Below are 26,921 nucleotides of genomic sequence, written 5' to 3' on the forward strand. Positions count from 1 at the left end.
TGCAGAGTGGGTCCAAAGACTTGCACACTCAGGAGGTCTGAGAGTGCGGGGGGTGGGGTGGAATTATGGGGGTTCAGGGGTGCCCGCGCGGCTACCTCCCGACGCTTGAGCGATGGTTGCTGGGTCGGGAGCAGGCATGGTTCTCCTTCCCGCGGTGGATCGGGCCCGGCCTACCTCCCGGCGCTTGAGCGATGGCTGCTGGGTCGGGAGCAGGTGTGGTTCTCTTTCCCGCGTTGGATCGGGGCCTGGCCTACCTCCCGGTGCTTGAGCAATGGTTGCTGGGTCGGGAGCAGGCGTGGTTCTCTACATTTTTTGATAGATATTCTTTATGAAATTGGACAGAATCTTCCTAGTTTGTTGAAAACATCATGTTGGTGTCAGGCTTTTTTCAATGTTTTTTCTGTAATTGCTGAATGATCGTGTGACTTCTATAACCTGTTGCTGTGGTGTATTACATATATTTTCTTTTGTATATTTTTTCAGCCTTACATAACTGGAACACTTTTTACAGGCTTTTGGCATATTCTCTCTTGCTGGATCCAACTTACAAATATTTTGTTAAGGATTTTGCATCTTAACTTCTTGAGAGCTATTGGTGTTTAGTTTTCCTAGGTCATTATATGGTTTCAGTGGTTTCGCAGTAAAATGGCCTCATAAAATGAATTGGGAACTGTTTCCGCTTCCTCACTTTTTGGAATTGTATAAAATAGCTGTTATTTCTTCTCTCAGTGTTTGGCAAAATTCTTTAGTGAAATTGTCTGCATCTGAAGATTTTTTTCAAAAACTTTAAAATTATGGTTTCAATTTTAAAAATAGCCATAGTATTATTTAAGTTTTTTTACTTCATCTTGGCAGAGTTTTAGTTGTTTTTGAAATAGTCTGTTGAATTATGAGCTAAAGTTGTGTATCATATTCTCTTATTTTTTAGAGTATTGATAAAAAATTTACCATTTTTTTAATTGTTTTTTGAGATAGGGTCTTGCTATGTAATGTAAACTAGCCTTGAACTCACTGTGTAGTCCAGGTTGGTCTTGAACTCATGACAGTCCTCTTGCCTCATCCTCCTGAGCATTGGGGATTACAGGCATGTGCCATCATGTCTGGCTAAAATACACCATTTTAAAGTGTACACTTAGTTTTTGGTGAAATCACAATGTTTTATAAACATCAACATTCCAGAGCATATTTTTCACTCCATAAAGAAGCCTGTACCTATTGATCAGTCATTTCCATTCTTCTCTTTCCCTATCCTCTAACATTACTAATCTATTTTTTCTATTTGCTTGTTCTGAACATTTTGTAGAAATGGTTCTTAGTTTCTCTTATAATGTTTTCAGGGTTTATCTATGTTCTAGCATGTATCAATGAATCAATATTTATTTATTTATACTGGAGATTGAACTTGAGATCTTGAGCTTGCAAGGCAGATGGTAGTACCACTGAGCTAAATCCCCAGCCTCAATATTTATTTCTTTAAAACCTCTCCAGCAAATGTTTTTCTCAGTAATTGTGTTTTTTAGTTGTTTAATTTCCATTTGGTATTTTAAAAAATAATTTATGAAATTGAGGGTGTACTCAGCGATAGCTCAGTGATAGAGCACATGGTTGCTATATGGAAAGGTGCTGAGTTCAATTCCCAGACCTCTTCCCAATGCCCCTCCTATTGCTAAGATTTTAAATTTTTTTGTTTCAGCAGGATCCATAATTGTTGAAGCATTTTTATATTGGCTGCTTTAAAATTCTTGTCAGATAATCCTAACATCTGATTTTTGTGTTTGAGTCAATATGATTGCCTCTTTCCCCTTTTTGGGCAGTATTGGGGGTTGAACCCAGGGCCTTTGCGTTTCCCACCGAGCCCTGTTTCTTATTTTCTATTTTGAGACAGGGTCTCATTAAGTCACTAAGTTGCTTAGGCTGAGCTTGAACTCGGCAGTCCTCCTACTTCAGTCTCCCAAAATGCTGGGATTATAGGTATATGCCACCACGCTGGGCTTGTCTTGTCTTGTTCAGATGTGTTTCTCCTGGTTCTTGGTAGATATGTCTTGTTTTAATTGTATTTTGGACATTTAGGTTATTATGTCAGGGAGACTCTCGATTCTATTTAAATCTTCTATTTTAGCAGGTAAGTAGATTTAACGTATTGCTCCTGTCCTACTTTTACAAGCTGTAATCCCTGTGGTAATTTAGTTTCCTAGGTCGTGTAAGTGCTGTTTTCTTTTGCTTTATTTTTCTGGTACCTCTGGAACTACTGCTCTATCTCCACAGGTGCTACTCTGGTTGACTGGTAGGATTGGGGGCTTGGCACTGGCACAGCTGTAGGATAGGGCCCTAGCTGTGAGTGAATGTGGCCTGCTGCTGCATTGGATGTAGGGTGAGGACCTTGCTAATGCTGTGGTAGATTGAGTCCATTACTCTCTTGGATGAGGACTGGGGAAGGCTTCTCCCCACTAGATCTCTGCTGAGCAGACCCTCCATAGCCCTTTATTCAGAGAGGAGGATTTTGTCATTTGTTTGCCTGTCTGTGCATCTGTCCATTCCTGCACCTGCCTTCCCTTTCCCCCCACTTACTCCCTCCTTCTTGGTGGTTCTGGGTATAGGGAACAGGGAAAGAGGACGAACCAGAGCCCCTTTGGTGGGTCCTGGTCTCCTGTAACCCACAACAGCACAAGACGAATGAATAAAGATAGGAAACAAGACTTAGAGAAGAAGCTGAGCTTTGGACCTGGTCATTGCTGCTCTGGACAGCAAAGACAAGGACTCCAGCTTGCCACACATTTATTAAGTACATTGGTAGTAACAGATGACTCAGAGGGTGTCCGTGATCTAGGACAATGAGGAATTTATGCTGATGAAGATCCTAGGTCGAGGAACTTGCATGGATTAGGAATTTGAACCTCCCCAGGTAAAACCTTTCTGTTTTCAAGGAACCAAGATGTTTTCAGCTGATATAATTCTGCCCTGGAGTGTCATGGCATCATAAGACCATTGAGATCTTAGGGAGACCGAAATGGAGTAATGTCACAACATGCCATAGCTAGCCTGGAGGCAAGAAAACTAAGCCTAATCATAATTTAATTGTGAAATGTTTTTTCCTAAAATTATGTAGAATTGCTTCTGACACTGGGTTGCAGGCCTCTCTGGTGTCCAGTCTGGGAAAAATGGGAAACCCAGTGAATTCACCGTGGTGTTTTCCTAAAGTCTTAAGGTTGCTGAGTAGACTACCTCCTTCTTTCTATCTTCTAGAGTCCTTTTATGGTTGTATGTTGAATTATTTTTAGGATATTTAGCTGTATTTAGAGGAGAGGAGCAGGACCATGTGAGCTTGTGCCACCATATTCTAGAATTTGGACCCTAGCATTTTTTTTGTATTGGCATTTATTGGCAAAACATTTGAAATGATTTAGGCTTTTACTTTTATTTTTTAATTTTTTTCATTGAGTTTATTGGTACTTTTTAGGTATACACTACATCATTGAGATCTTGTACCTTTACGTGACATCTTGGTTCTCATTTTTTCCCCATACCCCTGCCCTCCCTTCACCCCCTCCACCCTTCCCTACTTACAAAGACTTTGTTTCCGTATTTTCCTTTTTCAATTTTTTCTTTTCCCTTATTTCCTTTCCCCTACTTTTTCCACTTCCCCTACACCTTAAGCCCCTTTCTTCCTGTTTCACAGTAGCAGTTACACAACTTGGATCTTATTTACACTTTTAGTTTTTCACACCAGATAAACTATTCTCGTGGTATTTCCACATGTGTGTCCTTTAAGAGTATGGCCTCTATGCATCCATTTTCCTACGAATGACTCTAGTTTCTCATTCTTTATGGCTGAGTAGTACTCCATTTGTAGAAAAACCACTTCTTCTTTATCCAGTCTCCAACTGATGGGCAATTGGGCTGTTTCCAAGTTTTAGCTGTTACAAACTGTTAGGCTTTCACTTTTATACACTTGACTCTTAGAATGTTTCTCCACAGCAGTTGTTCACTTTAGGAATAGTATAGGGATTCTTCTTATCTTGTTTAAATTGTGCGGAAATTAGAAATGTCATGTTTTAATGTATCTATTTACTCATTTATGTATTTATTTTTAGGGAGTGGAGCAACTGCTGTGGTCCAAGCCGCTTATTGTGCCCCTAAAAAGGAGAAAGTGGCAATCAAACGGATAAACCTTGAGAAGTGTCAGACTAGCATGGATGAACTCCTGGTATGCACATCACATATTTCTTAAATGGAGAAGTTCCCTTCTGTATGTTTATGTTAGCCTGGGAAATAACACGATGTTTTTTATTTGTTTTCTTTAAAAAAGTTTTATAATTTCTTCATTGCTGAGGATTTTGGTTCTGCCACCTGCCTCACATGTGCAAGGTCCTGAATTCTATAACTGATACAAAAAAAAAAATCCTGACAGTTCTTCATTAATAATATTTATTGTAAAATTTATAAAATCCAGGTAAGTAAAAAAATTGGATATATTACTCTTTTTCTGAGATTAACATTAGCTACATGGTCTTTCAAACTGTCAACATTTAAATATCGTATTTTCATAGTCTTATGTGTGCTCTTCACTGAGAAGTTTATCATAACTCTTCCTTTGTCTAAATATGGGTTTACTGTTGTTTTTTAATGGGTGTGTAGTAGTCCATCGAATAGGTAGACCATAATTTATTTAATTCATTTTTCCATATTTAATGATTAGTCTGTTTCCTCTTTTCTTATTAGAATAAACCAGTGATGGTAAACCTGTTAGAGACCGGGTACCCAAACTATAACTCAAAACCTACTTAATACTGAGGTTTCAGTTTAGAAAAAGCAACTCCTACATTAGCATCTATTGTTTTAAAAGAATTACACAGTGATAGCACATGTGCTGTAGCTTTGCCACCACTGGTATAAACACACTTGCTTTTTTGTTTCCTTAAATAATATCATGAAATTGTGATTCCTGTGTTAAATGGAATATGCTTTCAAAGGCTTTGCTTTCGAGCTGGGTATGTGAGTATGGTATCTGTAATCTGAGCTACTTGAAAGGCTGAGGCTGGAGAATTGCAAGTTTGATGCCAGCTTAGGCAATTTAGCAGAGAGTGTCTCAAAAAAAAAATATATATATATAATATATACACATTATATATATTACACACACACACACACACACACACACACACACACATTAAAGAAAGGCTGAGCATATAGTTTAGTAGTAGAGTGCATGCCTAGTATGGGCAATGCCCTGGGTTCAGTCTCCAGTACCGCTTCCCCAAAAGGGTTTTGGCTTCATAGAAACATTGTACCAATTTGTATTGTGACTTTTGATGTGGGAAGAGAGTATGCCATCCCTCCCCCATTGGCTTCTCTAAATCTTGTGGAAAGGAAGGACAGATGAATCCTGAGGATCAGTAGCTCTAACAGATGTTCTGTGGCATTAAGATGCAGTCACAGACTGCATCTTTTTTGTACTACTTTGTGACATTCAAAATAGTTTTAAGAATGTAGTAAGTGCTCAGCAAGGAAAATTAGTTTAGAAAATTCCTGAATGTTTTTTGTTTTTGTTTTTGGCTTAAAATGAAAATAATACCTGCTTTGGGTTCTCATAAAGTTTTTTTTTGAAACCCAAATGATAATGTTATTTGAAAAATAAAATGCCATACAAAATAAGCTCATACTGTTATTAAGTAATTTCTCTGAGAGCTTATACAGCTGATGATAGAAAAGGCAAGGATTAGGACTAGGATGATATGCCTCTCTGGAACTTTTCTTACCATTGCTGATATTTTTAAAAAGTTACTTCTGTTTTATTTTTTATTTTTAGGCAAGGGTTCATTAGTGCAGAGCTGCATTTTGTGATATTCCTGTCTCAGCCTCCCATAGTACTGGGATTCTAGGTGTATGCTACCATACCTTGCCTCAATTTTTTGTTCTGTTTTTTCAGCACTAGGGATTAAACCTAGGGATTCTCACATACTAGCTAGGTGGTCTGCCAATAAACTATACCCACAGACCCCCACTGTCTCAAATTGGATTTTATTTCTCATATTGATTAGGGAGTAATTAGAATGAAAGAAAAGGAGGTAGTAGAGTTATATTGAACTTGTAGCAGATGAGACAAATGTGTGCCTTCAGGAGTTGGTACACTTGCGCAAGAGCTGAAGGAGTATTGCTGAAGTGATGTCGCTTCATCTTTGGTGAACACATGGTTGCCAGAAGAGGTTAATTGTAATCCTGTTTGAAGATGTTGGATATACAGTTGCCATGGGTACTTTAGAGTGCTGTTTGGACATTGGAGCTGCAGTGATAGTAAAAGAAGTCTGTAAATTATACACTATTCTGTTAAAGCAAAGATTTAAACCTACTAAGACTGGAATTTGAAAAGCCCAGTATGAATATCTGTCATGTGCTGGTTATTGTATGGAAGTCACAAGGATAGTGCTGAGATGAATAAACAAGTTTTATGACTAAAGAAACTGAGGCTCACGTTTTAAATAGCTTGACTAAGTTTACATGATGTGACATACTTATCTTTTAGTGTTAAGCACTTAAGTGTACTCTGACCTCAAGCATCTCAGGTAGTAGCTCCATCTTATAGATGAGAGGAGTAAATCATGTACTAAGAGGCAGAATCTGTATTAAAAATCAGATCTTTCTGACTCAAATCTGATATTTTCTGTGTAGTGTAGTATCTTACAATCGTAGTTCAAAAATAGGACATCTCTTAAATATATGACACTCTTGAAAGCAGTTTTTTATTGTACTGGGGCCTTTTAGAGGAACATAAATTAGATTTATCAGAAGAAAAAAATTGGTTAGACATCTAAATTACTCAAATATTTCAGTCAGCTTTATATCACATACAGCATGCACACACTATAATGGAAGAAATAGAATAAAGAGAGAAAAAGTGACTTTTAATAAAGCAAATTTAAAATAATTGGCTTTTTAGGGAATGCAGGCCAGTAAATTCCACTATACCTGAAGAAATGTCAGGAATATGAAGAATGCCTGATTTACTTGTAATCTTAGGTACCTAGTATATAGGACACTAAGGTCTGAGGGCCAGGGACTCCTATTTCTGAGAGATAAGAAGCTTATCTTAAAAAAAAATTTTTTTTTTTCAGTACTGGGGATTGAACTCAGGACCTTCTACTTGAGAGGCAGGTGTGGTGCCACTAAGCTAAATCTCTGACTCCTTATCTTAAAAATTTTGAAACCAACATACTAAATTTTAATTTGGGGATGTTAAAATTTATTTCCACAGTTATTGTTAATATATATAGTAAGGTTGGTCTGGTTTCCCCAAAGAGTGCTGATGTAAGATGGGCTTCAACCTATGGTAATTATTAATGAAGAGATAGTGTATTAGTCCTTTATTTTGTCAAAATGTTGTACATGTATGATGGGAAAATCAGCTATTGAATCTTACATTTTTTTAAATCTCTGAGATTCTGTTCACAGGCTTTTCTCTAAAAAGAATTCAGTATGCAGTATTTTGAGGTTTTTCTATAATATGGTAGATACTGGAATGAGATTCATGGGACAAACATCTTAGGGAAACAAGAGACTTAAAATGTTCTTCTTTTCATCAAGAGTCTCACATTCTAGTTGAAGAGTTAAGATTCTTGCCTGCTGTCCTGGTTACTTTCCTTATTGCTGGACAAAATACCAGACACCCACAATTTAGGAAGGGTTTCTTTTGGCTTATAGTGTGCAGAGGTTTCACTTCATAGTCAGCTGGCTCCTTGGCAGGACAGTATGTCAGCAAGACATGGCAGAGGGAAAGTAGAGTGATGAAAGGAGAAATGTACTCTTTTAGCTCATGCCCACAATGACCCACATTTTCCAGCTGGACCCCACCTCCAAACAGCAAGTTAGCCTTAATGTCCGCATAATCCAGTCACCTTCCAAAAGCCCCACTTATGAGTGCATAAGACTCTGGGGGATATCTAGATAAAAATCATAACATTCCACTTCTGGACCCCAAAAGACCCATGCACATCTTTTTGTGTATATTTATTTTATCTCTAAGAGTTGTCAAAGTTCTGTTTCAGTGTTGCTGAAAATTCCAAGTCTGAAGTATCCCCTGATATTTAGGGCATACTCTTAGCTGTGAGACCTATAAAAATAAAAAAGAAAATTAAACACTGCTGACATACAGTGGCAAGGTGTAAACATTCCTATTCCAAAAGGGAGAAATAGAGGGGTAGAAACCAGTGGGACAAAAAAAAAAAAAAGCAAGACCCAAATCTGTCAGGACAAGCATTAAATCCATAACTCTGTGTCCAGCACCCAGGATAAGTTGTGGACAAGAGATATGAACTCCACACTTGATCTTAGCCAGAAGGCTGAGAAGTGTTGAGATGTGAACTCCAAAGGGGGTTGGGCTCTATGACGTTGCCAGTTATTACAAGAGCTTCTCTCTTGGGCTGGCTTTGCTTACTCCTTGTGGCTTCTCCAACTTTACGTGGTCTTCACTGTACTTTTGGTTTCAGACAGACTCACACGTTGGCCTCTCAGGGGCACCCTGCCTGGCTTCCCAAGCCTTCTTTTGAAATCTGGGTGGAAGACTTCTTGAACCCACACCTTTTGCATTATGCATGCCTGTAAAAACAGCGCCACAGGTATGAAGCCATGATCTGGTGCCAGCTCAAGCAGTAGCCAGACCCTGGCATTGTGACTTCAGGAGCCTCTGAGTACTTGAATGGCTAAGCATTGTGAATGGAATCCCCCCCAAAAAAAACAATTTCCTTGGTGTCTGTTTCTAGTGGCTGTTCTGGAGCACAGTGCCCTGGGACTCTCTTCTCAGAGCAGTCTTTTCACTTTAGTAATTTTGGCCTTGCTGATTCCTGACATGTCCTTAAGCCATTTCTTTATTGTCCTGTTGTAAATGCTGAGCTTTTGAAAAATGGTGATCTTAGGCTGGGGATTTAGCTCAGTGGTGCTGCTGCTGCCTCACAAGCACAAGGTCCCGAGTTTGATCCCCAGTACCAAAAAAAAAAAAAAAATGGCGATCTTTTTAGCAACTAAATTATCTTTTCCAACTTTACAGGCACTTCATTTTCTGGGGAAACTGAAAACTTTCTAAATGGGCTTTTTGCTCATATTTCTCACATTAGATCTTAAAACAGCAAGCTGTATCCATGCTACAGACTGACTGGTGGGCTTCCTTGAATTTCCTCTGCCTGATTAATTAGTCTGTTGCCCTTAATGTCAGTCTCCTACAGAGTCTCAGGACATGAACAAAACATAGATAAACTTTCTCCTACAGCATAACACCCATGGTCTGGAGTCCAGCTGACTATAGAGTCCTTGTTCTTAACTGAAAGCTCCTCTGCCTGGCCTTTATAATCCGAATTTCTATCAACATTCTGGTCATGAATCACTCATTAAGCTCAGCTTATAGCATTCCAGGAATCACTTCTCAGCTTTTTGGCTAAGATCAGCTATAGTATAGGGCTTCTATAGCCTACATCCCCAAACCTTTCCAAATTTCTCCCATGAACTAGTTCCAAAGGCTTCTGAAACACATGGTCAGATATAATCACAGCAATGACCTCACTTCTTTGGTACCAAAATCTGTCTTAGTTACTTCCTTTCTTGCTGGGACAAAGACCTTGAAACCCACAACTTAGGTTCATTTTGGCTCACAGGTTATAGAAGTTTCAGTCCATAGTTGGCTGGCTCCAAGGCAGGATGGCACAGCAGAGGGACTTGTGGGGCCTGGTGGAAGAGAGCTACTCACTGCATAGTAGAGAGGAAGCAAAGAGATCAAGGGAGGAACTGGGAAGGGAGATACACCCTTCTAGGTCATTCTTACTGTTACAGCTTGTATCTTGATGTTCCCTCAAAGCCTCATGTCGTTATAGGTGGGACTTTTTCAGGGGTGGCTGAATCTAGAGTGTGTGATTGATTCCTGGTGCAGTGCTAGGTTTGTGGAGATGTTCATGTCCTGGCCCACCAAGGTTGAATGGATTTTGAACAGGCAGATATGAGGAACCTCCAGATGAGGATTGAGAGTAGGAAAGAAGAGCTGAGAGCCTAGAAACTTTTAAGAAAAAAAAAAAAAGAATAGTAGGTGTAGCTAGGCATGGTGGTGCATGCCTGAAATCCTAGCACTCTGGAGGCTGAGGCAGGAGGATCGCTGTGAATTCAAGACCAGCCTGGGCTACATAGTGAGTTCCAGGTCAGTCTCAACTACATAGTGAGACCCTGTCTTAAAAAAACAAACAAACAAAAAACAGCAGGTGAAAGAATTAGGATTTTATTCAAGAGGGATAATGACAGGGTAAGTTATGGCCATGAGGTGTGAACTCCAAAGGGAATTGGGTGTCACCATCCCTATGGCATTGCCAGTGATTGCAGTTTCTCTCTGAAGTGTCTTTGAAAAAAAAATTTTTTTAAACTAGGAATGACTTCCTTAAACTGAGTTTTAAAAAGTTCACTTCTAGTGGGCATGGTGGTGCACACTTGTCATCAAGAGGCTGAGGCAGGATTTTCGTGAGTTTAAGAGCAGCCTGGGCCATGTAGTAAGTTCAAGGTCCGCCTCAAGAGGCTGGCTCAAAAGACTAAAAAAAAAAAGTTTAGTTTTTTAGCAATTTTCAAAAATAATAGCTTTATTGTGCTCTCTTTGGCAGCACATATACTAAAAATAATAGCTTTATTGTTACAAAATTCATGTACTATGAAAGCCCCCCCCCTTTTTTTTGGTACTGGGGATCAAACTTAGGACCTTGAAGGTAGGCACTGTGCTGCTGAACTAAATTTCATGCTGCAAGTCATCCTTTTCATGGGGGATGGTGGTGCATACCTGTAATCCACGTACTCTGGGAGGCTGAGTCAGGAGGATTATAAGTTAAAGCCCAGCTTGGGCAATTTAATGACTTAGTGAGACCTTGTCTTGAATAAAAAATAAAAAGGCCAGGGGTGTAGCTCATTGCAAAGTCCCTGGGTTTAATCCTCAGTGCTGTGCCCGTGGGTTCCCCAATTTTCCTTTTTTTTTTACCCTTTCCAAATGTGCAGTGTTATGGCATTTAGTATATTCACAAGTACTACTATTGCCACTATCTCACTGTGAAACATTTTCTTTCTTTCTTTTTTCTTTTTTTTTTTGGTTTTTTGAGAATGGAACATTGGGAATCTCCTTGCCCATTCATAGTTATTCTCTGTTTTTTAATCATAGACAGCTACTAATTTGCTTTTCTGTATAGATTTGCCTATCCTGTGCATTTCACATAAATGGAATCATATAATATCTAGCCTTTTGTGCTAGCTTCTTTCACTTAACATGTCTCTAGAGTTCATCCACATAGTATATACATCTATTCTTTATTTTTATTGCTAAACACTATTCCATTGTCATGTATACTACACATTACTGATTCATCAGTTGTTGGATTTTGGGATGTTTCTCTTTTTTTTGGCTTTAGTGAACAGTACTCTGATGGGCATCTGTGCAAGTGTTTATGTACGTGTATGTTTTCACTCCTTGAATTATATCTAAGTGTGGAATTACTGAATCACATGGCAGCACTGTTTACTTTCTGATAAACTGCTGAGCTGTTTTCCAAAGTGACTCTATCATTTATAATTTCCTAGGTATATGAGGGATTCAATTTCTCTATATCCTTACCAACATTTGCTGTTCATCTTTTTTGTTTGTAGACAGGATCTCACTGTTGCCTGGCCTGACCCCAAACACTGAGGCTCAAGCCGTCCTCCTGTCTCAGACTTCTGCAAAGTTGGACCTGTAGATCTGCCAGTGTGCTTGACTTCATCTTTGTGCTTGCAGCTATGGTAGTGGATTATTCTGTAACAGCTGACAAAGTGAATTGCAGAGGAAAAAGAGCAGGCAGAGTCTAATTAGTATGTTTTGCTGTAGTCCTGACCAACAATTTAAAAAAAAAATTTTTGTTTTTTTGTTTTGTTTTTTTAGACAGGGTCTCACTTATGTGGTGAGACTGACCTGGAACTCACTATGTAGCCCAGGCTGGTCTCAAACTCACAGTGATCCTCCTGCCTCAGACTCCAGAGTGCTGGGATTACAGGCGTGTGTCACCACGCCCGGCTTTAAAAAATTTTTTGATGGTGATCTGTACTAAGAAATATATATTATATCATTACCTAGAGTTGTGTATTACCTAGTATTGTTAGTATAAAGTCTAAATTATTTTTCTTTCTTTAAAAAACTTTTTTAGTATGTGTTTACAATACATAATATTACATTCATTGTGGGGAGTTGGTACATATTAAAGTCTAAATTTTTTTTGGTGTTTTGAGACAGAGTCTCAGTATGTAGTTGAGATTGACCTGGAACTCACTGTGTAGCCCAGGCTAGTCTCGAACTCACAGTGATCCTCCTGCCTCAGCCTCCTGAGTGCTGGGATTACAGGTGTGTGCCACCACGCCCAGCTAAGTATAAATTCTTTAACACATTTACTGGGTCTTTTATGATCTGATATCAGATAAAGTGTTCACAAATTTTAAAATCCCACTTATCTTTTGTGTATCATTGTCAGTTATAGTAAAACTTCAAAGACTTCTGTATGGCTTCAATTTTTTTTTTCTTTTTTGTACTGGGGATTGAATTTGGGACCTTGTGCTTGAGAGGCAGACAGCAGAGCCAACTAAATCCCCAGCCAGCCCTGGCTTCTATTTTTTTATAATGTGTTTCTCCAGTGAACTCATGTTGTATCTAATACTAAAGATAAAATTCTATTATTCTGTGTTGTGTAACCACCAGACTGTAAGTTTGAATTCACTGTTCAGTTTACTTACTGCATCTAGCACTTAGTATGGTAGGCATTTAATATCTGTAGAAAACATGAACTACCCACCTTAAACAGGTTTACTGATTATGTCTTGAATATATCCTACATATTTCATCTTATTTTAAAAAATCACTGTCCCTCTCACTTTGTACTGCTGTAATTTTCCCACATCCTGTAGAACTAAATCCACTTCCCACTTCTATAAAAACTTCTTTAGTTACACTGCCTACTTATCTGTTCTTTTCTTTTGGTTTTTGCAACATTTAATATTTAATATCTTTACTACTCATACTCTCTTGTGTTTCCTCTTATACATATTTACCTTATCTATTCAAATCCTGTATAAGTATGTCAGTAGGCAAATACTGCTTTAGTTCTTTCTTCTGTTTCTTTTGTAATTACCTAGTTTTTAATGCAGAAAACTGCTGATGTCTTTTGGGTCTGCAAAATGTAGACATTAAGGTTTTTGTAGTAAAAGAATTTACATTTAAGTAGAAAAGATGAGAAAGGAAAACTAGCATTTATTGAGCACTTCTTATAATTAGGGCTTTATAGGCAACTTTCACACAGTTGATCTTACTGGACCATTACCAAGGGCATAGGACAAGTGCCTGAATAAGTGACAAGCTGTGTACATTGCTGTAGGATTTCATTCGTTCAACAAATATTTAAGGCATTTTGTGTGCCAGGCAGAATAGTAAGTGCCAAGAGTAGTCTTAGTTTTCATGCGATAGGCAGTTTCAGTGTAAGTTCCAAAGTAGTTGGGAATCAGTTTTTAGGCACTTGCCTCCATGTAGCTCTCAACATAGCAGAGAGTGACAAGCCAATAGGCATACAACACACTGTCCAGTACAGTATATGCTGTGATGGGAGGAGATGCACAGGTTGCTTGGAAGCTAAGAGAGAGAGCGCCTAACTCTGTCTGGAGACCTGGGAGGAACCAGTATATAGACTGAGATCAGAAGAAATAACAGGAGTTAGGCAAAGATGATGGGGAAGTGTGTTTGAGGCAGAGATAACAATAGGGTGGAAAGGTCCAGATTTGAGGTTTTCTGTTGCTAGATCATAGGTAGGACTGGAGTCAGAATGAAGTAGGAACAAGACCAGAAAAGTAAACAAGACCCTGATTATACTGAGGAATTTAGAAAATATTTATCTTTCCACAGTTAATTTAAATTCATAGACTGATAAAGGGTTGGCTCAGGTTTCTACTCTGGATTTAGTTTATGATCTTACCATGTTTTATTACATCTCTCCCCGCTGAGATGGCTCTCCCTGTGTTTCCCAGGCTGGGCTGTAGTGATCTTCCAACCTCAGCCTCTTTAAGTGCAGGGATTACAGGTGTGTGCCACTGTACCTGGCCCAGGAAGCTTCTCTTTAGTGTGAGGATTGTTAATCATTTCACAAAAATGAGGTGAAATAATATTTTTAGAAAACCCCCATAAAACCTACCTTCTGGTTTATTCATAATTATTCTTTGTGGCTATAAAACCAGATTTCCACAATGGGAGTGGTGGTACACGCCTTTAATCTCAGCACTGGGTGGAGGCAGGAGGATCCCATAAGTTTGAGGCCCCCCTGGCTACATAGTGAGACCCTGACTCAAAAAGTGAATATAAGAACACATTAAGCAAACAAGCAAACAAACAAAAAGAAGCTGATCATGGGAGTGCATGCCTACAATCCTAGCATTTGTGATGCTGAGGCAGGATGATTGCCATAATTTTGAAGCCATAAGTTTGGGGTACATAGTGAGTTCAAGGCAACACTGAACTACATAGGGAGACCCTGACTCCAAACAAGCAAATAACCAGATTTCCCAAGTGATTTTTCACTGACACTCTCGAAGTAAAAATACATGTCCCAGTGAAGACCTCTGTAGTGCTGTGCCAGTTATGATAAATAGTGCACGTGTCTGGTTTCAAAGATTACTAGGATAGTGAGTGGAAGGAGTAGTCAGAATGGACCGAAGGAAATAAACTTTTTTTTTTTGTTTTTGTTTAATCATTCTTAAAAAGGGCCATGGGGATCTAAGACAGGTTGTGACATAGTCTTGGAATCTCCAGATTTGGGTTCGCTGGCTTGCAGTATTTGTTTTGAGATTGCATATACTGAATTGTTATGTTTTCTCTTTTTTGTAGAAAGAGATTCAAGCCATGAGTCAATGCCACCATCCTAATATTGTATCTTACTATACATCTTTTGTGGTCAAAGATGAGTTATGGCTGGTCATGAAGCTGCTAAGCGGAGGCAAGTAAAATACAATAAAATATTAAGTTTTATGAGTTAAAAGTTAATAATTTTTCATTTTATCTTGATTTAATTTTATGGACATTTGCATTGGAGGAGCTACTGAGAATGCTAAGGATACTAGTATATGAGCTGAGATGTGTTGCATTTGGTTGTTAGCCTCTTAACTCTCTTCATTTAGGGTGGTTTCCTCCTTGCTTCCATTTATCCTGTAGAATGTCCCACATTCTGGGTTTCCCTGATTATTTTTTAATGTTTAATTTGCACTATAATCTCTTGCATACCTACAGTTATGTCTAAAGGCTTGATTAAATTCAAATTCAATTGTTTTGGCAGAATACTTGGTAGGTGATGCTGTGCTCTTCATATTGTATCACATCAGAAAGTATTTACTGTGTGGTTGTATCTTTATTTATTTACTTTATTTTTGGTACTGGGCATTGAACTCGGGTCCTTGCGCTTGCAAGGCAGGCCACCGAACCGCTGAGCTAAATTCCACGGCCCTTGGTTGTCTCTTTAACAGTGACATTAATCTTGTTTCCTTAAAACAGACAGGCCTCTTCACGGAAAAGTTAACTCTTACCCTTTGCAGCTAGCAAGTGGTCTGTGAGGTGATATTTTGATATTATGAGTATCCAGCTCCTCATAAGTCTTTAATGATTTTAGCATCCATTGATAGTTCTGGTTTGAATCGGTTAAGTCATCAAGTGATCTGATTGCATCATTTCTTTTATAAACAGGCATTCTGTGAAGAGGAACTTTACCTGTCAACTCTTTAAGTAGTCTGTGCTGTAGTTACTACTGAAAAGGCAGAATTAATGGTTGGTTTTTGTTTTGTTGGTTTTTTTTGTTTTTTGAGACAGGGTCTCACTATGTAGTTGAGACTGACCTGGAACTCACTACGGAGCCCAGGCTGGTCTCGAACTAACAGCGATCCTCCTGCCTTAGCCTCCCGAGTGCTGGGATTATAGGCGTGGCCACCATACCCGGCCTAATGGTTGTTTTTTAAAGAACCAATTTTCTGTTCTTTTTTTAATCTTTTTTTTCTCACTTTTTTCTTTTTTGGTACTGGGAATCGAACCCAGGCCTTGCGTTTGTGGGGCAGGCACTGCACTGCTGAGCTACATCCCTGGCCCCAATTTTCAAAGAACTTGGTGTAATCATCTTCAGTAGTAACAAATGAAACATGTTTCTCTTTTTTGTCCAGTTAGTGGGTAAGGCACTCACTGTTTTTGTGTATCATTATAGATTCAAGGTTTTTTATATATTTAGTGTCTTTCAGTCATTTATACTCTTTCACTTTTCAGGTTGTTCTGGGTTTTATTAGTGGAAGACCCATGAATATCTGCTTGTGTCCTTTTCACATAAGCCCATTGGTCTTTATTTATTTATTTATTTTGGTACCAGGGATCGAACTCGGATCCCCGAGCTTACAAAGCAGGCACCGGAACCACTGAGCTAAATCCCGGCCCAATTGGTCTTTGATTATAGCCTTGCTTTTTGATTCTCAGGTTCATATTTATTCTTCTTTCTCAAACCCAAAAGGTCATGGAGGCTATAAGCAGCCCTGCCATTTCTTTTTCTGGGGAATGATATTTAGTACAATTTAGATATTTGGGGTGCTCATGGCTACCACTACATCAGTGCTTTTAGAGCTAAAAATATAGTATATCACAAGTTATAACTTGATACTAGTACTTACAAGTCAAGATTAATAGTATACTTATAAAACCTTTCTAATATAGTTATATGTCTTTCATACAGAAAATCTTGGTCCTTAATATTAACATAATTACATATATGCTTTGTATGTAGCATAGGTGTGTGTGTGTGTGTGTGTGTGTGTGTGTGTTATTTCTACTTTAAACATAAAGTAAATGTTACTGATTGCACACAGTGGATCTATGGCACCGATCAATTGAACATTTTGTTATGGATGGTGTATGCCATGTAGTAAATTAGTCTTTTTTGCCAAGGCCTGGGTTTGAAACTTGTGGCAAGATTGGTAGGATTTGTGAGTGATGGAGCCACTTTAGCCTTCCATCCTTATGCTGCTTGATTTTTGTTAGTATCTATATTGTGTGAGAGCGTATGATTTTCCATTTTAGAACATAGAGTTACAGAAAAGAGAATCCATACTTGTTTTGCAATTTAACACTCCACTTAACAATGTACTTTCCCAGCAATGCTGTGAGAAAAAAGCATCATCGCTAGATAAAATTTCAGTTTTCCTACCGATCACATCTGTCATTGGAGAAACTGTTTCAGCTCTGAATCTTTATTCTTGTCTGTAGGGCCGGGGATTTAGCTCAGTGCTTCTGCTTCCTGCCTCATAAGCACAAGGACCAGAGTTCCATCCCTGGTACCAAAAAAAAAAAAAAAAGAATATATTCTTGTCTGTAAATAAGAAGGTCTTTCTGGGGCCGGGGATTTAGCCCAGTGTTTGTGGCATCTGCCTCACAATCTCAAGAAGGTCTTTCTGCATTTTAGAGTTGATAAGGAGCAAATAAGATGATATATATAAAGCATCTACCACTGTGCTGACATGTGATAAGTGTGCAAGAGTTTTTAGCTGTTAGTAGTAATATTCCCTTGCTATTTGATACTTTTCATTGTAGCCAGAATCACCTTTTTGTTTCAGTCCCATTTGTGGTGCACTGGGCAAACTGGATTGCTTTGTTAAAGGCCTTGTGCATATGATGTTTGTAAGCCTTGCTAACACCAGCCACCTTTCAAGATGGTGGTCAGGAATGGTTCTTTCATTGTGGACAGATTTGGGAACATTAGGTAATGCTGTATCTTTTGTTATGGATCATCCATAGCATAATTTCATTTGTTTTTAATTTACAAAAATGTATATTATAGAGTTTTTACTGTTGCAAAAAGGTCCTCTGCTGAGTGGGAATTGTTTGCATAATTCTCTCCCTATTCCTTTATGCTAGCCTTATATCTTTTCTGCTACTTCAAAATCAGGTTGACTTTTATTTTTAAAGGATTTCTAACCCTCTGTCAGTGAGTGTATGTCCTGATCACAGAAATGGCCAGTGCATTGCCTTCTAATTGTAGCTCTTGGTCCCTCTTTCTCTCTGGTCTCTTGGAGTTATGCCCAGTTTTTCCAAGCTAGCGCTCAATTAGCTGAGGATAATTATCAGGTATGCTCCCCCCCATTTGTAACTCTTATAATTATTTGTATTTTTAGGACTCAACATAATCTTTACATCTAAACTTTTAAAATGTTAAACATTTTGCATCTTTTTGGGAAATGGAATCTTGCTTTTGTTATTATAAAGTAAATAAACATTTACACTGAAAAGATATATTAAAAATATTTAGAAAACAAAAACTAGAACTAAGTTCAACTTTAATAATTAAAAAAAATAGAATCATAATTTATAGTTAACTAAAACACTGTTGATTAAATAATTACTAAATACCATTGCATTGGTGGATAAAACTGTTCCTTGTTCTCATGGACTTTATAGTAGTTATATAATTTCAAGTGTGTAGACTGATTTAAAGAAGAATCGGGTATCATGGGAACAAATTCCGTGAAAATTAAACCTTATTGAGGGAAGCTGGATACCCTGGGATTAATAGAGGCTTCCCTCAGGAGGTGATGTTCAGGCTGAGACATAGAGAATAGGTAATAGCCAGATGAAATGAGGGATGGAGACAATATCTGAGCAGGGTAGAGGACTTGTTCTAAATAGAAGACATTCTGCAGAAAAGGGTATGGAATCAGGATGGAGGAATGGTGTGTATTAAGAACTGATGGGGCCTTATAGCCAATGCAGAGAGTAAGAGGACTGTTGGATGAGGCTCATGATAATTCCTTTGAATAGTTGAAAAAATGTAAATTAGAGTTAGCACACATATTTATATGTAGGGTACTTTCTATTTTTTGTGTTACTGGGGATTTAACTCAGGACCTTGTGCTTGCCAGGCAGGCACAGCATCACTGAGCTACATCCCTGGACCTTTTGTTTTGGTTTTTGGTACTGAGGATCAAACTCAAGACCTTGCACTTGCAAAGCAGACAAGACACCACTGAGCTAAATCCCCGGCCCTGTGTAGACTACTTTCACATCAGTTGCTTCAGCCAAACTATTTAAAATAAAAGCATATTTTTGATTTAGTAACATTGCACTGATGTAGAATTTAATAAACGAATTAATAAAATGAATAGTAAATGCCACTTTTATATTTTGGTGGTGGTGCTGGTGATGGAACCCTGGGCCTTACACATGCTAGGCAAGTGCTTTACCACTGTCATTTCACCAGCCTATTACTGACACAAACTATTAGCCCAGTGGACATCATGGTTAAAATTTCCTTGAGTGTGTTAGCATTATAATCATTTCATAGCTGTTCTTTTGGAAGGCTGAGGCAGGAGAATTGCAAGTTCAAGCCGAGCCTGGGTGACTTAGTGACTCAGGGAGGACCTGTCACAAAATAAAAAACAAGAAAGAGGGCTGGGGATGTAGTGCATTGTAAAGTCCTGCAAAACAAAACCCTCTCCGCAGCCAACCCCCCACTCCCACGGTAAGTGTTGGGATTTACTAGTACTCTAATAAACGTTTAGACTGGGATATAGCTCAGTGGCACCATGCCTGCCTGGCAAGCACAAGATCCAGAGTTCAATTCCTGGTACTGGGGGTGGGGGGAGAAAAGAAAACAAGAACAGTAATAGTAAACCTTTAGAAATTAGAAGTACTTTTGCTCTAAGTAGCTATGCCTATAATTTATTAGCACTAAAATGCAGTGTAAGATTTTTTTTTAAGAAACCCAAGTAATTAAAACTTCTGAGAAGAGAAGGAAATATCAGTAGTACTAAAAGGATTAAGTATAGAAGTATAGAATTGTAATTTACATGTACTGGCCTAGACAGTGAACTATATTGTTGTTCAGGGATATTTCCTACTTCGTCATCTTCTAAGAGATAAAGACATGGCTACATCCTGGGGCATAGGCAAGACCCAGGTAAAATATCTCCTATTAATACGACCAGCTATATTTAGTCAGTAGTGGAGGTTTTCAAAACTTCTGCAGTATCTGTTGGCCTAAAATGGATTATTCTGCCAAGCAAATTTTGTCCCTTTGAAACCTCCATAGTTTAGGAAGACACAAACAGCCTAACTGGCTAAAGATTGACTAAAACTTCTTAAGTGGAAGGAGAAGTAAAAAGGATCAAGACCAGTACCCCATGATGAGTATATTTATTATGTATCACAAGCATATACTAATGAAAAAAAGAAAAGGAAAAAACTTCTTACTAGAGAGATAGGCACAGTGGTGCATACCTGTAATCCCAGCTACAAGCCTGAGGCAGAGGGATTGTAAATTTGAGGCCAACCTGGGTAATTTAATGAGGCCCTTCTCAAAATAAAAAACATGGGTGCTCGCTTCCATAGCACGTGCACTAAAAAGTAAAATGGGCTGGGGATTTTAAAATGTGCTGAGTGGCTCAATAGTCCATTGCCCCTGGTTTTGATTCCTAGTACTAGAAAACAAAAACCAAAAAACCCTAACTTTTTAGCAGAGATATTATTTTAGTCAACTCTTCCTTGCTGTGACCAAATACCTAAAAACAATCACTTATAAAAGGAAAGATATATTTTATCTCATGGTTTCTGAGCTTTTAGTCCATGGTCAGCTGGCTCCATTGCTTTAGGCAAGTGCAAGGCAGAAATACCATGGCCAGCAGGTGTGTTGGAGGAAAGTTGCTTACCTCATGGCAGTCAGAAGCAAGAAAAGGGGAAAGCCAGAGAGGAAAGGTCCTGGAACCAGAGTTAATCCCCCAGGTCATCCTCCATGATCCATTCACTTTAGGTAGGCCTTGCTTCCTGTTTCTGTCATGTCCCAATAGTGCCACCAAATATGATCTCATCGATGGATTAATCCACTGTTGAAGTTTGAGCCCTCATGACCTAAGTGCTTTGCTGAAGCCCCCCATGGCTGAACACTTGAGACTTTGGGGAACATTTTAGATCAACCTCATAATACTAATAACCAAATTGAATGAGCTGATTTTGTATTCAAAGAGTGTCTTTTCATAAAAGGAAGTGGAGGAAATTAGCACATTGACTAGTTGGTTTGATTGAGCTGTGATTTTATTTAACAAGTATCTTAAGCCAGCAGCTCCTTACTGCATTGTCAAAGTTATTTTGATATTCAGTAAGAAATTCTTGGACAGTTAAAATTTTGCATTACTTTTCTTTTGCATTGCTTTTTTGGGGGTTCTTTTTTTGTTTTGTTTTGTTTTGGTACCGAGGATTGAAGTTGTGACCTCACGCTTGCAAAGCAGGTGGCAGAACCACTGAGCTAAATCCCCAGCCTTTCTTTTGGGTTCTTTTTGAGTCAGGATTTTTCACTATGTAATTCAGGCTGGCCTGGAACTTACTGTATAGTTCAGGCTGGCCTCAGACTTGTGGTGATCCTCCTGCCTCAGCCTCCCAAGTGCTGGGATTACAGGTATATGTCACAATAGCTGGATTTTTACATTGCTTTTTAGACCATTGTCATAGGCTTTGAAAACGTACAGGAGACTTTATTGGGTAGATGATCTGTATTTTAAATTTTTTCTTTGTTAACAAAATTTGTGCTAAATTCCCTTGTTTCCCATTATTTAACTTACTTTTATTATGAGGAATCTCAGATTTTAATGGACAGCTTTCATCAAAGTAGTGTAGATTGTTAAGATGTCTTTTAAAGTGTAACTTCTTGGGCTCAGATCTCTTGAATGATGATGTAGGGTCTGAAAGTCTTCATTTTTTACTAGATTGCCAAGTAATTCCTTCCTGTGTTAAAAGTTCAAGTACTGATTATTCCAGCAAATATTTCTTCCAGATTGTGCCTGAAGCCATAATACTTTCTGTGCTGTTATAATCGTTACGGTTTTCTCACTTTTTTTTTAGGTATTGAGTCATCTAGTAATTATCTGCAGTCTTCTTTTGCTTAGCCTGTTTTACCTTCAACTTTCTCTTAGTTGGTGTGAAAAACTCCATGTAATTTTGATGTTAGAAGAGAGCAGGTTAACAGCACCATCGTTGAGGTAGATGCTGAGAAAATCAAATGGATAAACAAGTGACCATCAGAAATGGTGTCTAGTTACAGATAAAGGCCTGCCAACTGTATAAGTCATAGTACTGTGACTGAGACTGAAAGGAAATAGTTATGCTGAGGAAGAGCGTTTCTTAAGCCTTGTTCAGATGTGTGCTCTGTATCTAGACTGGGAATGTGCATTGCTTTAATTCCAGCTTTGATTATTAGATGATGTGAAATCAGTAAAAATCTTATAAAACTTTGAAAAGAAACTTCTCTTTCAAAATATAAGTCTTACAGTTTTTCTGTGCCCTAAGGCCTTTGTTCATCCATTTTTTGATCTGTCAGCCTGGGAGTTCCCTTAAAACTACAACCATGTCATGTATATCTTTTTTTGTTTTGTTTTTTTGGTACCAGGGATCAAACTCAGGTCCTTGTGCTTTGTCATGTATATCTTGTCATAGTCTGTGAGACCCAGTTCTAGATCATGAATATAATAGAGCTTAATTATTAAATGAATGCATTCTACTAATTTTTGATTTGCATTCAGAAGTTTTTCCTTTGCAAAATTCCTTAATTTAGATTTTGTTGAAGTTACGAGCATAGAACTTCATCATTGTTTATGCATGCTTCTTACTAAGCAGACTTTATACAACCTGGATTTCTCAGAAGAATAAAACTTGTGGTTCATTGGTCTAGTTACTTGGCTTATGTGTGATTAAGCAGAACCAGACTTCTTGTAGGCCTCTCCTTCCAGAGCTCGAGCTTGTGAGTTTCAGCAATGAAGAACTGGCAATATAATGACATGCCAGGGAGTGCTTCCTGCAATGTAGAGCTTCCTGCTTTCTTGTCTCCAGCTGATGATGGGGAGTGGTGGTGGCTGGCTGGTAGAGGTAGGATGAGGGGGATCTTACACTGTCATTTGAACTCAACCCACTCTTTCTCCTAGTGCCCCCTCACTTCTTACGTGGTAATTTTGCGCAGTTCTTAGCCTTTCTGGTGCTCTCGGCAGGTAGCACTTCTGTTTTAAAGGGCACAACTCCAGAAGCACCGAAGTTCAGATTTCTCCACTCTGCTTAGTCCCTTTTTCTGCTTTCTTCAAGAATATTGTTGCCATCTCTAGTTTATCTCTTTCTTGTTTTCTCTCTCTTTTTTTTTTAGAAATCAAATTTAATAAGTTACTGTCTTTTTAAGTGAGAGCTAAAAAACAACTTGTATTCAGTCTTCTGTGCATTTTTGTTTTGGTGCAGGGGATTGAACCCAAGGCACATAACCACTGAGCTGTTCTCTGAGGTTTTGAGGAGTCCACCTAGATCACTTAAAGAAGTGATTAAGTAAAACTATTCAGTAAGGTAAAAAAAAAATTTTTTTTTTTTGTACCAGGGATCAAAAGCGGAATCAGTAAGGTAAATTTTAAAGAGGACTAAGTGGTTGTCTTGGTTTTAGTCTTGATTATTGAGGTCTTCTATGGAGAAATGGATACTAGATTTTTTTTTTCAGTATAGTCATGTTATGTGTCAGATTTTGGCATAGTTTCTAACATTTTGTTTGGTTCTGTCATCTTTGTGGGCCAGTATATTGCCAGAAATTCTATCAGTCTCAGCCACAGGTTTTTTTTTTTTTTTTTTATTTTTTTTTTTAAATTATAATCAGTTTTGGTAGTCAGCATTCTGTGGTTTGAATTATTTATCAGTGTCATTTCCTCTCTCTTCCCTCATTCTTTTTTTTTTCAGTACCAGGGATTGAACTCAGGACCTTGTGCTGGTGAGGCATGCATGGTGCCACTGAGCTAAATCCCTGACCTTCTCTCATTCTTTAATAGAAGCATTATTTCCTATTCTGGGGAGGATAGGGCTGAGAAGATATTTGAGGTGTCTCTTAAAAGATAACTGCCATTACTGTTCTTTTCACATTTGTCTTTGCCTTACCTGTTTTATATCTATAACTTATTGACTTGAAAATTTTAGCCCTTAGGTAGTTTGTATACAGATGTGATCTTTTCTTCCCTGATTTGACCCACAAATCAGGGTTTATATATCTTTGATCATGTAGCACTGCATACTGTAATCTGTCCTTGGAACCTTATAGTGATTTGTGATTATTTTACACTAGTGTTATCGATGGATGTGATTCTCCTATGGATTCTTCAGAGATAGTTAAAAATTCTTCATTATGGCCGGGGATTTAGCTCAGTGGTTCTGACGCCTGCCTTGCAAGCAGAAAGACCCCCACACACACACCAAAAAAATCTTCATTACATTTAAGTTCTCATTAGAAATCTGAAGGAGTTGCTGGCCTAACATACCGTTGGAATGTTATCAGGCTACTTTCTGTTTTAGATAGGGAATAAGAATAAATTACTACTTTTAAATGGAAACGAAGTCTTTGTAAATAGAGAAGAGAGGAGGGGGTGAAGGGAGGGCAGGGGTAAGGGGAAAACAAGAGAAGCAAGATCTGTCATTCTGTCATGTAAAGGTACAAGATCCCAATGATGAATGTAACTGTACTGTATATTTAAAAAATACCAATAACCTCAATGAGAAAAAAAGAATAAATTACTACTTTTAAGCTTCTGCAATTCCATTTATTTTTTCCTTTTCCTACACAATTAAATTTTTTTAAATTTTAAATTGAATTTATTGGTACATTCTAGGTAGACAGTGCAGTTACATTCATTACTGGGATCTTGTACCTTTACATGCCCTTTGTCCTCATTTTTTCCCCTTGTCCCCACCCTCCCTTCACCCCCTCCTTCAAACTTCCCCTTCCCCACCTTCAAACACTTTAATTCCATTTTTATATTTTCTCATCTTTTTTTTTCTTTTCCCTTATTCCCCTTTCCCTGTCCTTCTCACTGTCCCTACACCTTTGGTTCTTTTCTTCCTATTTCACATTGCTAATTGACCCGTTAGGATCTTGAGTACAATTTTAGTTTTTCACACCAGAGAAACTCTGTGGTATTTGCATATGTGTGGCTTATTTATTTCACTTAGGAGTATATCCTCAAAATGTATCCATTTACCTATGAATGAATCTACTTTCTCATTCTTTATGGCTGAGCAGTATTTCATTTTATAGAAAAACCACATCTCCTTTATCCGGTTTCCAACTGATGGGCAGATGGGCTGTTTCCAGGTTTTATCTATTACACACTGCCGCTATAAACATGGGTGTGCATATATCACTGTGGTATGATTCTTTCAATTCTTTTGGAAAGATACCCAACAGAGGGATGGCTGGGTCAAATGGAACCTCTAATCCTAGTTCTTTGAGGTTATCTCCATATTGACTTCCATAGTGGTTGCACGAGTCTGCACTCCCACCAACAGTGTTCGAGAAGGGTTCCTGTCTCCCCACAACCGCGCCAACATTTGTTGTGTGATTTCTTGATAGCAGCCATTCTTTGCGGGGTGAGGTGAAGTCTCAGTGTTGTTTTCATCTGCATCTCTCGAATGACCAGTGATGTGGAGCATTTTTTCATATATTTACTTGCTGCTTTTTTTTCTTTGTCTGAGAAATGTCTGTTCATTTCAGATGCCCATTTTAGAATTGGGTCTTCATATTTGGGGAGGGCTGGTTGTTTTGACTTCTTTATATATTTTAGATAATAGTCCTTTGTCTGAGGAGCAGCTGGTAAAAAGTTTTCCTCACATTGTAGGTTGTCTCTTAGTTCTGTTGATGGTTTCTTTTGCAGTACAGAAGCTTTTTAATAAGATGAGATCCCAGTTGATTCTTTCTGCTAGTTCCTGTGCTACTGAGGATTTGTTCATAAAGTCTTTTCCTATGCCAATGTCTTCCAGAGTTCTGCCTAACTTATCTTCCAGCAAGTTTAGTGTTTTTGTTTTTATATTTAGATCTTTAATCCACTTGGATTTTAATTTAGTGCATGGTGACAGATAAGGGTATAGTTTTAATCTTTGGCAGGTTGAGATCCAGTTTTTCCAGCACCATTTATTAAAGAGGCTATCTTTCCTCCAGTGGGGATGGTCAGCTCCTTTGTCAAAGATGAGGTAGCTGAGTGCATCTGTAGTTGTCTTTGTGTCTTCCAATCGGTTCCACTGATCCTCAGGTCTGCTTCTTTGACAGTACCATGCTGTTTTTATCACAGTGGCTTTGTAGTACAGTTTCAAATTGGGAATTGTCATACCCGCTGTCATGTGTCTGTTGCCTAGGATGGCTTTTGCTATTCTAGGTCTCTTATGGTTCCAAATGAATTTTTTGATTCTTCTTTCTATTTTTGCCTACACAATTGATTTCAAGAAAAGGTTTGAATGTCTTGATTTCAAAATGGATCTGAACTATATTGATGAACTGATACTTTTTAGTGAACTGTGTTTTCTGTTTTCAGGTTCTGTTCTAGATATTATTAAGTATATTGTGGCAAAGGGAGAACACAAAAATGGAGTACTAGATGAACCTACCATTGCTACAATACTCCGAGAAGTATTAGAAGGCCTGGAATACCTGCATAAAAATGGGCAGATCCATAGGTATGTGGAAGAGATCACTTTTATTTTGGATAAGCATGGTGATTGATAGTTGTATCATCTCATTGAAGCCACAGAATTCATTAAGCTCTGAGTGTTATCATGGTTTTGTATCACTAGTTTAAGTACATTGTGATTGGAGTTTTAAATATAAAGCTAGTATTAAGAAAGTGACAAATACTTTAATAAAATTGTAAAATGAAAAACAATTGTTTTAATAAGAGAAAATGGAATTTTTTATGTGCTTGAGAAATACCTAAGCTAATATATAATATACAATTTTGTATTATACCTGCAGTCATTTAGCACAGCAAACTATAGTCTGGGCTTGGAACCCTACAGTGATTTGTGATATCTTATTTTGTATATAATATGTATGTGTGTGTGT

General features: G+C 38.1%; 1 protein-coding gene across 1 annotated transcript in view; it reads left to right on the plus strand.

Annotated features, from left to right (window-relative positions):
- Positions 1–26,921, plus strand: part of Oxsr1 (oxidative stress responsive kinase 1) — a 115,162-nt gene that overhangs the window by 18,434 nt on the left and 69,807 nt on the right. The window contains exons 2-4 of the mRNA XM_010618650.2: positions 4,092–4,204; positions 14,897–15,005; positions 26,395–26,536. Of these exons, the coding sequence (XP_010616952.1) occupies positions 4,092–4,204; positions 14,897–15,005; positions 26,395–26,536 (364 nt within the window). The remainder of the gene's footprint in view (positions 1–4,091; positions 4,205–14,896; positions 15,006–26,394; positions 26,537–26,921) is intronic.

Source organism: Fukomys damarensis, unplaced genomic scaffold (genome assembly GCF_012274545.1).
Source record: "Fukomys damarensis isolate Sample0158 unplaced genomic scaffold, DMR_v1.0_HiC HiC_scaffold_24, whole genome shotgun sequence".
Classification (NCBI taxonomy): domain Eukaryota; kingdom Metazoa; phylum Chordata; class Mammalia; order Rodentia; family Bathyergidae; genus Fukomys; species Fukomys damarensis.